Source organism: Bombina bombina, chromosome 5, assembly GCF_027579735.1.
Source record: "Bombina bombina isolate aBomBom1 chromosome 5, aBomBom1.pri, whole genome shotgun sequence".
NCBI classification, from domain to species: Eukaryota; Metazoa; Chordata; class Amphibia; order Anura; family Bombinatoridae; genus Bombina; species Bombina bombina.
In genome coordinates, this window is record NC_069503.1 from 211,136,280 (window position 1) to 211,151,845 (window position 15,566).

Genomic DNA, 15,566 nt, shown 5'->3' on the forward strand with positions numbered 1-15,566 from the left:
TAAAGTTTCAAAGTCCATTTGTATAACAAGAACAGTCACATTGTAAGAGATAATAGTATTAATAATAAATGACTAATGACTAAATTATAATAAATTATCTGCAGACTAATATAATTATCTTATTCACATCTATAATATTGGTATTGGGGTAAATAAGACAACTGGATATTTTTTGATTGTCAATTATAGTAAAATATTCAGATACTTGCGAGATTTTTTTGTTTGTTTTAGTGTTGATATAAACTCAAATCCTTTGAGTATTTTACAAATTATGAAAATACATTGTACACCAGTGTGTTGTAAAATAACCCTAAATGTCACACTTTTCAACATTAAAGGGACATTAAGCATTCAACAAATACTAGATATAAAGAATGGTTGAAAGCAAAGATAAGCTTGAGAATAATTTTTATATAAATTTAGAAATGCATGCTGTCGGTAACAGTTCTAAAGATTACAAATGAAATGCGATCTAGCTCTTACTTTATTATGAATAAAGTTGCTTTACTTTGTGAACTCTTGATGTGCAAGTTGTTCTGATACATTTAATGACCACATACAGTAGCATTGCATAATCAACAAATGCATAAAAAGGACTATGTAGAACGCTTAGGAGCTGGTTTTCTAAAGCTCTCTTCTCTGGTGAGATGCTGCAAGAAGCCTTGTCAGTACTACAGGGTCCCACAAGGAATGCTTGAAAGGGCATTTTTACATTTTGATAACTGTGTATCTCATTAAGGAGAGTAACCTCATTTTCCTTATATGACAGAAAGACACTTGTATTACAATATTCTGCTCAATAAAATAAGCTGATACTTTCTATGCTTGCGAGTTGTTGAGGATTGGGTCCCTAGTCTGAATTTTAAATGAGTAGCAGATTTTTTTCTGACAAATTTTAGAGTTACTTCCATTTTCCCTGTATCATGTGACAGCGATCAGCCTATTACTGCCTATACATGTATACTTTTAACTCTTTCACATGCTCAGTAAGCGCAAGTGCCTCAGAAAGTGTGCTTACAGTATATAAAAATTATGCATATTTTAATAATGAAAGTACATTTGAAATTGTTTAAAATTGCATGCTCTATTCGAGAGTTTTTAGAAATCTAGATATGGAATTCCTGACTCTTAAACTAATAGAATATATTTCAAGAACAAATCCTTTGATTGCATTAATATGGCTTCGCTTTCCCCCAAAGGTATGAATGCAGCTGTCCGTGCAGTAGTGCGTATGGGAATCTATGTTGGAGCCAAAGTGTACTTCGTTTATGAGGTAAGTGTTATCAACACTGTTTGTTGGCATCCATCACACTTATTTCAATGTAATTTAATCATAAAACCTTTCCTTGTGGCACCGAGAAGATATCCACCTATGTACAAAGTTCAGGCCTACTGAATTTACATGTTAATTGTTGAAAGAAAAATCATCAATGATCTGTGTATTTTGCATGTAAACCTCATACGGGTTGCCAATTTGGTGTCAAATTCATTCTTTGACATTTTATCAATGGCCATAATTTTTATACACACATATATATCCATTCACAAACTGTAATGAAAGCTATGTTTTGGGTTATGTGCACATTTACATCTGCTAGCGTGTTATTTCCAGGAAACCTTGTTGTTGGCTGTTCATCACGAGAGCTCAGTTTGACAGCCAGTCCGACATTTAGACAGACAAAGATAGACAGATACATTTATAATGTATTGACAGATAGGCATGGAAACAGATATAGAATAGAAAGAGATAGATACATAAATGATAGATTACTGTGACATATTGCCAAATGTCACAGAAACATACCTATTTGATCCTTCTCTGAGAGTAAATAGTTGTGAAGATCTATTAGGTGTTAAATATTAGGATCAGATCTATAAATCATCAGTGTGCTATTTAGAGTCGTATCCTGTGACATCCCTACTTTTAACAACGATATACAGCAGCTGACTTTGAAGTGGTTAAACATAGTGACTCAAGCCCTCCCCTAACAGGCTGGTGTAATACTAACTCAACAGAAACAGCAAATTATGGGAGGCACAACCAAGTGTGGAAATTAGATTTTTGGCCTACTGTGTTTTCATACATATATATATATATATATACATTTATATATATATATATATATATATATACACACACACACACAGTATATATATACAGTATATATATATATATATAAATACATATATATATATATATATATATAATATCTGTTTCTGCATTCACAGAATCCTTTAGTAGACGCTGATAACAAATCTTCAGCAAGAAAATCCAACTTTGCAGCAGAGTAGTGCAGACACCCTGACATATTAGTTAGTTTAGCGAATCAGCTACCTAGGATAACAGAACGTTTGTATCAGTAATAATTCTTACAGTTCATAAAAAGGTTACTCATTTAGATGTATAAAGTGTGAAGACTGAAGACAAATCATTCAATCATTAAGTTATTCTAATACGGAGCTCTTATTATCACAGTAAATATACTCCATAGGATATAACTGGTGTAATCTGCTTCACTGGAGAATTGTTTAAAAAGTTAGTGAATCTAGTCTGTTGTTTGCCTAAGTAATTTAATTGGTCATTTATTTTTAGCTGAATAGATTACTATATACAGGTATACCCCGCTCATACAGCGGGTTAGGGACCGGAGCCCCGCTGTAAAGTGAAAACCGCCTTAAAGTGAAACAAGGCAGTTTTAGCTTTCTTTTCAGTGTTTAAAATCTTGAAAACTTGTTTGAACTAACATATATTAGGGGTACAATAGTGCTAGGTTTAGTTTAACACTAGCACAGCAAGTATTCAATTAGTATTCAATAAATACTGTACCTGTAAAATAGTGACAATTACTGTAGTAAAATTTGCCAGACTATAGCACTGAGGCACAGATTGCACTGTAATGCTGCAAACAGAGTGAACTAAGCATAACAAAATGGTGCCAGTCACTTTTCTTGCAATCTCACAATGATTACAGCACTGTTTTAAAATCCTTGAAGGTTGAACTTCAGCTCCACAAAGCGCTGTATTAGCGAATCGCTGTAAAGTGAAGCGCTGTAAAGTGAGGTATACCTGTATACCACATTTATATAGGTGTGATATCTCTTTGTCTATATACAAATACAAAGAAAAGGGTTTGCATATCATTTTGTATTTGGACCTCTGCATAAGATTTCTGAAAATAGACTGCACTTGTGCTATTACTCTTGCTCAAAAGAGGTTTGACCTTTACATATCCACAAATACTTTTCACCAGTGGACACATAAATAGTGTTATCATGGTTTCATTAGAATTCTTACATGTGGTATTGGACATGGTGTTAATAAACACAATTTTATTTGTTTTTTTACATACACCAAAACTACATCATAACCAAACTTAGAAACATTCTAATTTATATTTAAAACACAGAACAAAACAATTAAGTTGACAAATACAGTATGCTTCATTGTGTTTGTAAATTGTGCAGGAACATGATTAGTACTAAGCTCTGTACATACTCTATATGTATCTTTATGTAAATGTCTCATGTATTAGATTATGTCATTATTGTGGAAATGTTTTATTAATTAAAGTATCATTTTGTTCAGCTCTACATAATATTACTGTGATTACAATTATTATAATTAGTTTGTATAATAATAAAAATAATAATTACAATAATAATAACTAATTTTCTGTGCTAAAATATTATCTTTTTACAATCCACTCTTTTAAAGACATGATTTGTAAGACTTTGTAAATTAGTTTGTTTAATGTTTCAAATGGACAGTCAAGTAAAAATTAAAAAAATTTTGGTTCAGGTGTAGCATTACATTTTAAGAAATGTTCCAATTCCAGTTTGTTTCCTTTTTTTTGGTATCAAGAGAACTTAAGTTTCATAGGAACTCAGGAGCGTGCATGTGTGTTTAGCAGCATTGCTTTCAACAGTGTTTATTACAAATGTTATACTGTTGCAAACACTACCACAATAGAATGCTAAAGATACAGGTACACTCCTAATTCTGCCTAGTTTTTTTCTCAAAGTATACCAAGAAAAGGAAGCAGACTTAATAATAGGAGTAAATTGGACATATTCTTTAAGTTGGCTGAATCATCAAAGTTTAATGTTGACTTTACATTCCAACTAAATACATATGGGTGCTGCCATTATGGAACCTAGGTTACACTGTAGTTATCTGAAGGAGAGTTGCTGCACATGTGCAAACATGTCTAGAACTTTAGGACTTAATGAGATAAAACTTTGTGGGAATTGCCTGGTTGATGGGTTTAATTGAATTGCTAGTGATTAGTCAGGGCCAGCTGGATGGTTATTTTGGCAGGGAATGGGGTTGTGGAATTTGCAGACAGTAGGTGATAAGCTACCCTTGAGTAGATGCATTTTCAGAGAGGACTTTCTGCAACTAGAGCAGGGACAAGGACTTCATATCCTTTGTGTTCTGCTTAAAGGGACACTAAACCCAAATTTTTTATTTCATGATTCAGATAGAGCATGCAATTTTAAGCAACTTTCTAATTTACTCCTATAATCAATGTTTCTTCTTTCTCTTGCTATCTTTATTTAAAAAGCAGGAATGTGATGCATAGGAGCCGGCCCATTTTTGGTTGAGAACTTGAATTATGCTTGCTTATTGGTGGGTAAATGTGAGGCTTTTAATAAGCAAGCGCTATCCATGGTGCTGAGCCTAAAATGGGCTGGCTGCTAAGATTTACATTCCTGCTTTTAAAATAAAGATAGAAAGAAAACGAAGAAAAGTTGATAATAGGAGTAAATTAGAAAGTTGCTTAAAATTCCATGCTCTATCTGAATCATGAAAGAAAAAAATGGGTTCAGTGTCCCTTTAAGTGTGCTCATTCATTTTGTACTTGTATTGTTGCAGCTATGATCATGGAAAGCATTGTACAAATAAAAATACTTATAGATATACATATGAAATGTGGGAAACAGTGTCAAAGAGTGAGATAGAGAATTACACAGGGTAGGTGCAGACAGGAGAACTATTAGAGGCAAGAGAAGTTGGTAATGTTGAGGTTAGGCTCTGCATTTGCGGTCCAAGGGCAGATTCTGGGAACCTCTGATGTGGACAGAGAGGTCATTTGGAAGAGTTTGGCCATTTTTGGGCCAAGTTTGAGTATAGCCCCAGCTCCTAGTAAAAGAACCTGTGACAAAATCAGGGACATGCACTTTAATTTGGACCATCTTGCAAATTAGAGGATGATATGGAGGTCAATATAAATCACTGATAGAGAAAATAGGGTGGTTGGAAGAATATATGTGGAAAATAGTGGAAATATACTGTAGTTTGGTCATAAATTTGCTAGTTATTGCTAGTTATTGCTAGTTATGAGTCTGGCAGAGACACTATTGATGGATTGCAGCAGTGTTAATTTCGTCGACTAAAACGTGTATAAAACTAAAGAAATTCTGATGACTAAAATACGACTAAAATTAAATTGGCATTTTAGTCAAAAGACTATGACTAAAACTAAATCAAAATGATATTTTAGTCAAAAGACTATGACTAAAACTAAATTAAAATTTGCTGACAAAAATATTTTATGCAAGATGTTATAATCAATCCATATCTAATTACTGCTCTTTTGTCAAATTTACGAAACTTAATTTTATTAAATTTTAAGATAAATAAACACATGTTATATACCACAACAGTTAAATCTGTATTGCATGTTCAAACCTTAATACCATAAATAAAAACAGGTTAATAAACCTTTACTCCAGGAGTATATAATGAGTTTGGAAGTTCTAGAGTAGTGCAAATATCGTTGCCGAAATTATTTTGAATCTGTGAACAATCAATTGATTCTTCCTATAGGAATAAGAATAACCCACGAGTATGGGTTTAAGTTATGCTGTGCCTGTGCTAGCTGCACAAACTTTTTGTTGTGTTGAGTTACTTGATACTTGTTTTAATTATTAACAGAGAACTGTTAAAGTTTTTATATTGGGTAATATGTGCAATACAGTTTTGTTTTTTTATGTTTTAAAGTTGCACTTCTGTTTGTTTATGAAACTTGGTTTTATTTAATTTTAAGTTTAATTAAGATGTTGCATATCACAACGGCTAAATCTGTGTCTGTATTGCATGTTTAAACCTTAATACCATAAATATTAACAGGTGTTATGTTTACTCCTGGAGTATATAATCAGTTTGCAAATTATAGAGAAATGCTTAAATAATGCATTACACTTTAACTAAACCCCTTAGATTTTAGTCAACTAAAATCTACTGGAGATTCAGTCGACTAAAACTAGACTAAAACTAAAACAATTCTGATGACTAAAATATGACTAAAACTAAAATTGCATTTTAGTCAAAAGACTAAAACTGAGACTAAATCAAAATTTGTTGTCAAAATTAACACTGGATTACAGCAAGGAATGGCAAATACTTGGATTAGTTACTAGTTGTGTGCCGTGGGGACAGATGAGAGAGTAGGTTTATATTTATGTGATGCCATTTGTGAGAAAAGGACAAATTCTGTAGATGGTATATAGCTAAGAGAAGCAGGATTTGAGGGGGAGAGCAGAACCAATGAATGAATTAATGTATAAAATTTTTTTACACTGTAGAGCTGTCCTGTGCTTGCTCACATTGCTGTCAGTCCCAATGAGGAGTCAGCTTCTTCACCAGTCCACTGGATTCAGCGCACAAAATCTCGCAGACCAAAGCAAAATTAGAATATTCCTTAAAACTGCAGGAGGGTGGAGAAGTACATTCTACTGTAAGAAAAATAGTTATAGGTTGTCAAAACTAAATGTTATTATTTTTATGTAAAAATCCTCAAATGCTTTTAAATGCTGGATAGACAATGAAGAATTTCTTTAGCTATTCTCAAAAGTTTCAAAATGTGTGCTTGTCTACTCCACTGAAAATGATGCACAGTGTATAGATTCCCTAGATAGATAGTGAGATAAAAGAAGGCGCCAACATAGTGCAGAAATCAATGAGGTAGGACACGCAATACATGTAAGTCAATAATACTCACAGGATTTCAGACACTTGATAAGTGTCACAAGAGCCTCCTGGACCCTCAGAGTCGTCCAGCTAACTTCCACTCCAATGTGGTAGGATGAATCCGCTCGTATATACCGGCTGTAATGGCTCCAATGTTGGTCTCAGCTCCCGACTGTGTTGCAAACTGACAAACCTGGTAGCGGGCGCGGCTAGATCCCCCGTGCTGCTAAAGGACCGATGATTTCACTACAATCACTTGGCTTCCGTGAGTTCACTAGACTACTTTGAGTCCTTTAGCTGCAGCAGCTAAAGGACTCAAAGTAGTCTAGTGAACTCACGGAAGCCAAGTGATTGCAGTGAAATCATCGGTCCTTTAGCAGCACGGGGGATCTAGCCGCGCCCGCTACCAGGTTTGTGAGTTTGCAACACAGTCGGGAGCTGAGACCAACATTGGAGCCATTACAGCCGGTATATACGAGCGGATTCATCCTACCACATTGAAGTGGAAGTTAGCTGGACGACTCTGAGGGTCCAGGAGGCTCTTGTGACACTTATCAAGTGTCTGAAATCCTGTGAGTATTATTGACTTGTATGTATTGCGTGTCCTACCTCATTGATTTCTGCACTATGTTGGCGCCTTCTTTTATCTCACTATCTATCTAGTTACTCGCCCTGGGTCACCAACAGGAATCGTTTGAAGAAGCTGCTTGCCACCTGAGATTTGGATATTATCCATATTACTATAGGATTTAATAGTACTTTCTGTTTGAGACTGCCTCATCTATATACCACAATAACTTTGTCCACCATATGACTCTTACTTTGTTTTTCATTTCTATTTATAACTTATTCGATAATGAATTTTCTATAACTTATTTTTATTTTTATTTCTTATATTAAGTGTTCTCTGACAGTCACTTAGTTCAGATATTACTATTTTTGTTATATATACAATAGTCTTTTGACCGTTGGCGCACTGATTATCTTTTTTATTTTTGTATAGATTCCCTGTCTTGCTTCACATTTTCTGTAATTATTTTTATTAATTAAAGGGACTATGCAGTCAGACATGCAGCTGGTAAGAGTGCATTGAATTCAAAGCTTCTGCAGGAACACCTTTTAAATGGACTGGCCTCTCTCTTCCACTGGGAGGTTGATTTCTGCTGCTGTCTCTCATTTACATAGTTTTCATAGAATACATTTTACTTCCTGTAGTGTATTGAGATGTTTACAAGTTGCTTCTTAGCTATTAGATGGGAGGGAATTCTACAGTACAATGTCCTTTTAATCTTTGTTCTATTAAAGGAAGATGTAACCTAAAATAAAACTTCTATTATTACATTTTCTTTGTTCTTTTGGTATCTTTTATTGAAAAGCAGGGACTTCAACTCAAGAGCAAGCATGTGTCTGGATAACTATATGGCAACAGTTGTACAAGAATGTTATCCATTTGCAAGAACACTAGATATCAGCACTATTTCCTGCCATGTAGTGTTCCAGACACAAAGCAAATTTGATAATAGAAGTAATTGGGAACTTTTTAAAGATTGTATGCTCTGTCTGAATCACAAAAGCCTTTTTGGGGTTTTATATCTCTGTGGCCCCTTAACTGCTCACGGCGACATGTGGTCGTCATCCACACAATGCTGTTATGGCAGATAACGACCACGTGTCATCACCCAGTGGGATGGGGGTGCTTTCAGAGCTGATCATGGCCCCCTCAGCACTTAGACCTGGAAACCCTGTAAGTAACAGACACAGTAAATAGGAGAAGGGAGCTAGATGGGGGGCTTATAAAACGCACTCAATCTCAGCTCCCTTAACTCCTAAAAACCTACAGTACACACCGTTGGAAAGGTAATCGACTGCGATTTCCAACAACGTATTGGGGGCATAAAAAGCAAACATTTTTTTAAAATGATAAAAAAATAAAACATTTTTTTAGGAAGGAGGTCTCTGTGGCTGTAACACTTTAAATTTAAAGAGATAGCCTAATCAAAATTAAAATTTCATGATTCAGATAGGACATACAATTTTAAACAACTTTCCAGATTAGTTTTATCATCAAATTTGCTTTGTTCTCTTGGTATTCTTTTTTGAAAGCTAAACCTAGGTAGGCTCAAACGGATTTCTAAAACTGCATCTTATCTCTGTGCATTTTGACAGTTTTTCACAGTTAGACAGTTTTAGTTCATGTGTGTCCCATAGATACCATTGTGCTCACTCCGGTGGAGTTATTTAAGAGTCAGCACTGATTGGCTAAAAAGCATGTCTGTCAAAAGCACTGAGATAAGGGGGCAGTCTGCAGAGGCTTAGATACAAGGTAATCACAGAGGTAATAATTGTATTAACGTAACAGTGTTGGTTAAGCAAAACTGGGGAACGGGTAATAAAGGGATTATCTATCTTTTTAAACAATATACATTTTCAAATAGACTGCCCCTTAAAGTCCCTATATAAGTTTTAATAGCCAGGTGATCACTGTATTAGCAGTGATCACACAAGGCATAAATAAATTTTGTTTATTTGATCAGAGGCTCATGGAACCCCCTACGTGCAAAGAAAACTCACACGCACACACACACACATATATATCGTGAAAGCCCTTATGTGCGCAACAAAGTTATATAACTATACCCAAATGCGCCAAATTTATATGAGTATAACCCCTTCTTTTTTGACTACAGAGTTTAAAAAAACACACGAGCACGCTATTGTTTGCAATCTATTTTATTCAAATTTTAAATAAAATATACATTTTTCATACATTTTATTGCAGAATTCTCACATGTCATACTATATACATAAAATAGTGGTATAGTTTAAATCTGCTAGGTCTGCTGAAAAAAACAATGTATAATATGTTTAGTTTTATCATTGAAAAATGGACTACGGTGGGGATTAAATGTGAAAAGCACCTAAAAACTCTAAAACAGCTCTCCACAAGGGGTATACACCAATTTTCATATAACTGCATGTAATAGACACTACTATAAAGAAGAATATGCACAGATACTGATCTAAAAATCCAGTATAAAACCTTTCAAAAACTTACTTAAAAGCTCCCAGTTTAGCACTGTTGTTGAGGAAGCCTGGGACACCGACTGAAAGGGGTTAGGTTAACAAAAAGAGCAGACACTCCCCACCTCCCCCCTTCCCTGCATATGAAAAGACAGCTAACATAAACAGAATACAGCAGTAGTCTGTAAACGCATGTATACATCTGGCACTGTGGGGCTTGGTTAGGAGTCTGGAAATCAGCACAATGTTCTTAAAAAAATAAGCAAAACTATACATTGTTACAAAATCACTACCAGGTGGGCTATATAAATGGATCATTTACAAAACATTTATGCAAAGAAAAATCTAGTGTACAATGTCCCTTTAAGGGGTTGAACTTACAACATACAATTTGCGTCTTTGCTGTTGTGAGGATTTATTATATAATTAATATGAACCCAGTTGTATCTACTCCACTCAGTCTCACACCAAACCTAGGTACCTTGATAAACTAGGAACCTTATTCTGCTCATTGACTGAGGGTGACCTGTTTAGGTCAAAAGTAAATAACAACTATCTTTAGTTGCTGGAGATATGCACAACAATGTGAATGTGCTAATACTCTCCTAAGTAATATAATAGCATTTGCTAAACAATAGATAATCTCTTTGGATATAGAATAAATTATAACTTTATGTAATTGAAGCTCTGTTAGTATCTCTTTAAATAAATTGTAGCTTATCACTCAGGTACGATGCTTAAATGTTCAGGTTAGTAAAGTTCATATGCAACCTTATTTATGAATGCAGCAGAATTGTTATGGCAGTGTATTGTATGCAGAAATAACCAGGATATATGCAGAAGATGTTAAACATGCACACTTTCCATTAGTAACGTATATGTATAAGCTTGATTTGTTAGTATATACAGTCTTAGGAACATATGAAATTAGCGTAACTTCAGCAATAACTTTATGTTTAGTACGATACCCAACACTTCATGACCAGCGTGTACTTGTGAAGACTTTGCTTGCTAGCTATTCAGTTGTCCTGAGAAGCAGTGTAGAATCCGGCAACAGAGAGGAGCTGCGACACTGACTCCCGGAGTGCTGATGACGTCAGACGCCGAACTACTGCAGACACGCTGTATGTCAGTTAGCGTTTCAGAATGAAGTATGCTGTCCTGTGATTGAAGAGAACTTTGCAGATATAAAGTTAGAAAACAACTTGACGAAAATGGAGAGAGCTTCTTGAAAGTTGTGATCACTCCTCATGTGAATCAAATTACCAAGCATCGATGAATTAGAGAGGAGGGCTTATAAAGGCATAACGGTCATGTGATATTATGTTTAAAGGGACAGTGAAACGTGGAAAACATGAAGTATAGAGATTGAGAATTACTGTGATATGACAGGACACCCCCCTTAACGATCTGCTCCGCAGATCAGGGTTTGGGACGGTCTGGATGTCTGCGATGAAACAGAGATACCAATCTAGGGGCTGATAAGTTAGTGGATGGTTCCCAAGAATCCTCTTCTGATGAATAATTTTTCCACCAAACTAAATACTGTAGAGAATTCTTATAGAATCTAGAATCCAAAATGGAATCAACTTCATATGATACTTCATCCTCAATGAGTGTCGGAACTTGAGTTGTCAAGACTTGATCTCTGACTGGAACATAAGGTTTCAAAAGGGATACATGAAATGTTGGATGTATCTTAAAAGAACTTGGTAGTTGTAAAGTGACAGCATTAGCATTAACAATCCTAATAATTTTGTAAGGACCAATAAACAGAGAACCAAGCTTTTTACTGGGAATGTGAAGCTTCAAGTGTTTAGAAGACAACCAAACTAGATCTCCCACCTTATACTCAGGAGGTTTCGTTCTCCTTAAGTCATAATAACGTTTTTGCCTTTCTTGAGATTGTAGTAAAATCTGTTTTAGTTGAATGAATCCTTCAGCAATTGTATTCACAGTGTCATTTACCAAGGGACAAGAACTTTCTGATCTTTGAAGAAGATGATAAGAGGGATGAAACCCATAGTTAATGAAAAATGGAGTTGTATTGGTAGATGAATTAATGGTGTTATTATATGAGAATTCAGCAGTAGGTAGAAGAGAAGACCAGTTGTCTTGCTGAAATGTACAGTAGCATCTTAGATATTGCTCTAAACTCTGATTAGTCCTTTCGGTCTGACCGTTTGTTTGAGGATGGTAAGCTGAACTCAAACGGCGATCAATATGCAAACTAGAACAGAGTTGTGTCCAAAATCGAGAGGTAAATTGTGTACCCCTGTCAGTCGTAATAGACTTAGGTAACCCATGCAATCTGACAATATGTTTGATGAACAAATCTGCTGTTTCTGAAGCTGTTGGCAAAGTGTGAATAGGTATAAAATGTGCCATTTTTGAAAAGAGATCCACAACAACCAGGATGACTGTGTTGTTAGAAGAGGGAGGTAGATCGACAATGAAGTCTAGGGCAATATCTTGCCAAGGTCTGTCAGCGATTGGAAGAGATAGAAGTAAACCATAAGGGTGAATTCTTTGAGATTTACATTTGGTACATACAGCACACCCTTGTATGTACTGTTTTACAGACTGAATCATATGCGGCCACCAGAAATCCCTTTGAATTAAATGAAGAGTTTTCTTGAAACCAGGATGTCCTGAAAGTGGAATATCATGTGCCATAGCTAAAATGTCATTCCTAAGAGATTCTGGAACATACAGTGCATGACCATGGTAAAAAAATCCATCATTACCTTTATGAATCCTAGAATCATTAATCAATGGATCATTCTGTTGTTGTTCTTTGAGAATAGATGTTTTCCCCACTAAGAGGCCAATGAATTTTTCTGGTGGTATTATTGAGTTTAGTTCAGAACTCTCAGTTAATGGAGTTGAATATCTAGATAGAGCATCTGCCTTTGTATTTCTTACTCCTGGACGATAAGTGATTATAAAATCAAATCTAGTAAAGAATAAACTCCATCTGACTTGTCTGGAAGAAAGACTTTTGTTAGTTTTTAGATATTGTAGATTACGATGATCTGTAAATATGATGATTGGAAATCTTGCGCCTTCTAATAGATGTCTCCAAAATTCTAATGCAGCCTTGATGGCTAGAAGTTCTTTTTCCCCAATTGGGTAATTAATTTCGGCCGAATTCATAACCCGAGAATAATATGCAACAGGATGAAGCATGTTGGTAGAAGAATCTCTTTGAGACAGAATGGCTCCTATTGCAAATTCGGATGCATCTACTTCTAATGTATATTGTTTCGATGGATCTGGGAATTGTAGAATTGGAGCGGTAATGAAACTATGTTTGAGAGTGTTAAAAGAATCATCTGCCTGTTGGTTCCAGTGGTATTTGTTATTCTTTCGGGTGAGTAGTGTGAGAGGTTTTGCGATAGTAGAGAAACCTTTAATAAATTTTCTATAAAAATTTGAGAATCCTAGGAATCTCTGGAGCTCTTTCTTATTTTTTGGAATAGTCCAGTTAGTGATAGCTTGTACTTTGTTGTCCTCCATGGATATTCCTTTTGGTGAAATATGATACCCCAGGAAAGAAATAGTATCAGAATTGAATATACATTTTTCTGCCTTAACATATAAGTTGTTCTGTCTTAATCTTGAAAGAACTGTTCTGACATGTTGTATGTGATCCTCTTTGGAATTTGAATAAATGAGAATATCGTCCAAATAAATGACAATGTATGTGTCAAGTAAATCTTTGAAAACATCATTAATAAAAAACTGAAAAGTTGCAGGTGCATTGCACAAACCAAAAGGCATGACACAATACTCATAGAGACCATACCTAGTGCGAAAGGCAGTTAACCATTCATCACCTTTGCGAATTCTAATTAAATTATATGCACCTCTTAAATCCAGTTTGGTGAAAATGGTAGCACCCTGTAACCTCTCTATGAGTTCTGGAATAAGAGGTAAAGGATATCTATTTTTTATTGTACAGTTGTTCAGTTGTCTATAGTCAATTATAGGCCTGAGACTGTCATCTTTATTCTTCACGAAAAAGATCCCGGCACCAGCTGAAGATGTAGAAGGCCGAATAAAACCTTTCTTTAGATTTTCCTCAAGATATCCTTTGAGATGAAGCAGTTCTGGTTCAGAGAGTGGATATATACGACCATAAGGGATTTTACTGTTTGGTTTTAAATCGATAGGACAGTCTTAGGGTCTGTGGGGAGGTAGAGATTGAGCCTCAACCTTATCAAAAACATCATAAAAATCTGAGTACTCTGTTGGTATATTTGTGATATCAACCTGTAATATAGTTTGTGATTGTGTACAGTGTTTTTTACAATATGGTGAGTCGAAGGAAATAGTACCACTATTCCATGAGATGTTTGGTTGATGTTTCTTTAGCCATGAAAGTCCTAGAATTATGGGGTACAAAGGAGAATGAATAACCTCAAAGGTACACAATTCAGAGTGACCTGATGAAAATGTTAATGATAATGGATCTGTATGATGGGTAACAGGACCTGAATTGATAAAAGAACCATCAACAACTCGAATAGGTAATGCAATTAATTTTTTAATTATAGGAATCTTGTGATTTTCAACAAAGGATGAATGAATGAAATTATTAGTTGCTCCTGAATCGATTACCACCTGGGCTTTAAGTTGATGTTGATCCCACTGTAGACAAACAGAAAGAGTAAAGTGAGATGAGTTTTTTATAACAGTCTCATTTAAATGAGCTATCTCTTGCTTACCCTTTTTTGATTTTAACAGAATTGGACACTCCTTTACTCCGTGGTCCTTAGCAGCACAATATAAACAAAGATTAAGTTGTCTTCGTCTAGCCTTTTCTTCAGGTTTAAGAGGACCTTTGACAAAACCTATCTCCATAGGCTCATCTGTTGAACGGACAGTGGAAACTGAATGAGAGCTATAGGCTTTCTTGGTGGATAATTCTGATGACCCTCTTTCAATCTTCCTTTCCCTCAAACGACGATCAATAGATATAGACAAGGTCATAAGATTTTCTAAGTCCTTAGGAATAACCACACGTGCCAATTCATCTTTTAGAGCATCCGCTAATCCAATACGGAATTGATTTGTCAAAGCTGGGTTATTCCACTGTGTGTCAGGTGCCCATCTTTTGAAATCAGTTATATATTCTTCTACAGGGCGTCTACCTTGTCGCAGATGTCTGATAGAATTTTCTGCTGAAGCTTGTTTGTCGTGATCTTCATATAGTAAGGACATGGCATTAAAAAATGATTCTAATGAGTTTAAGATAGGATCTTCTTTCTCATAGTATGCATTAGCCCATGCCTTGGCTTCACCAGTGAGATAAGAAATTACCGTTAGAACTTTAACCCTTTCGGGAGGATAAGTTCTTGGTTTCAATGAAAATAATAAAGTACATGAATTTTTAAAGTCTCTAAATTGAGTTCTGTCTCCAGAAAATCTCTCAGGTGGACATATTTGTGGTTCAGGAGAAACAAGAGGTGATGGTAAAGTTTGAGCAGGTACATGATCCCTAATATATTTTCGTAATTCCTGATTTTCAACTTGGAGGTCCCTAAGACCCTGGATCATTATATCCATA

At 35.2% G+C, this 15,566-nt stretch overlaps 1 protein-coding gene and 1 long non-coding RNA gene across 2 annotated transcripts in view; both read left to right on the forward strand.

The window, feature by feature from the left end:
* Positions 1-15,566, forward strand: part of PFKP (phosphofructokinase, platelet) — a 146,069-nt gene that overhangs the window by 12,336 nt on the left and 118,167 nt on the right. The window contains 1 exon segment of the mRNA XM_053713842.1: positions 1,200-1,273. Within this exon segment, the coding sequence (XP_053569817.1) occupies positions 1,200-1,273 (74 nt within the window).
* Positions 6,141-8,315, forward strand: LOC128660174 (uncharacterized). The gene is made up of 2 exons (XR_008402512.1): positions 6,141-6,740; positions 8,026-8,315. It is a non-coding gene; the product is annotated as an uncharacterized LOC128660174 (long non-coding RNA).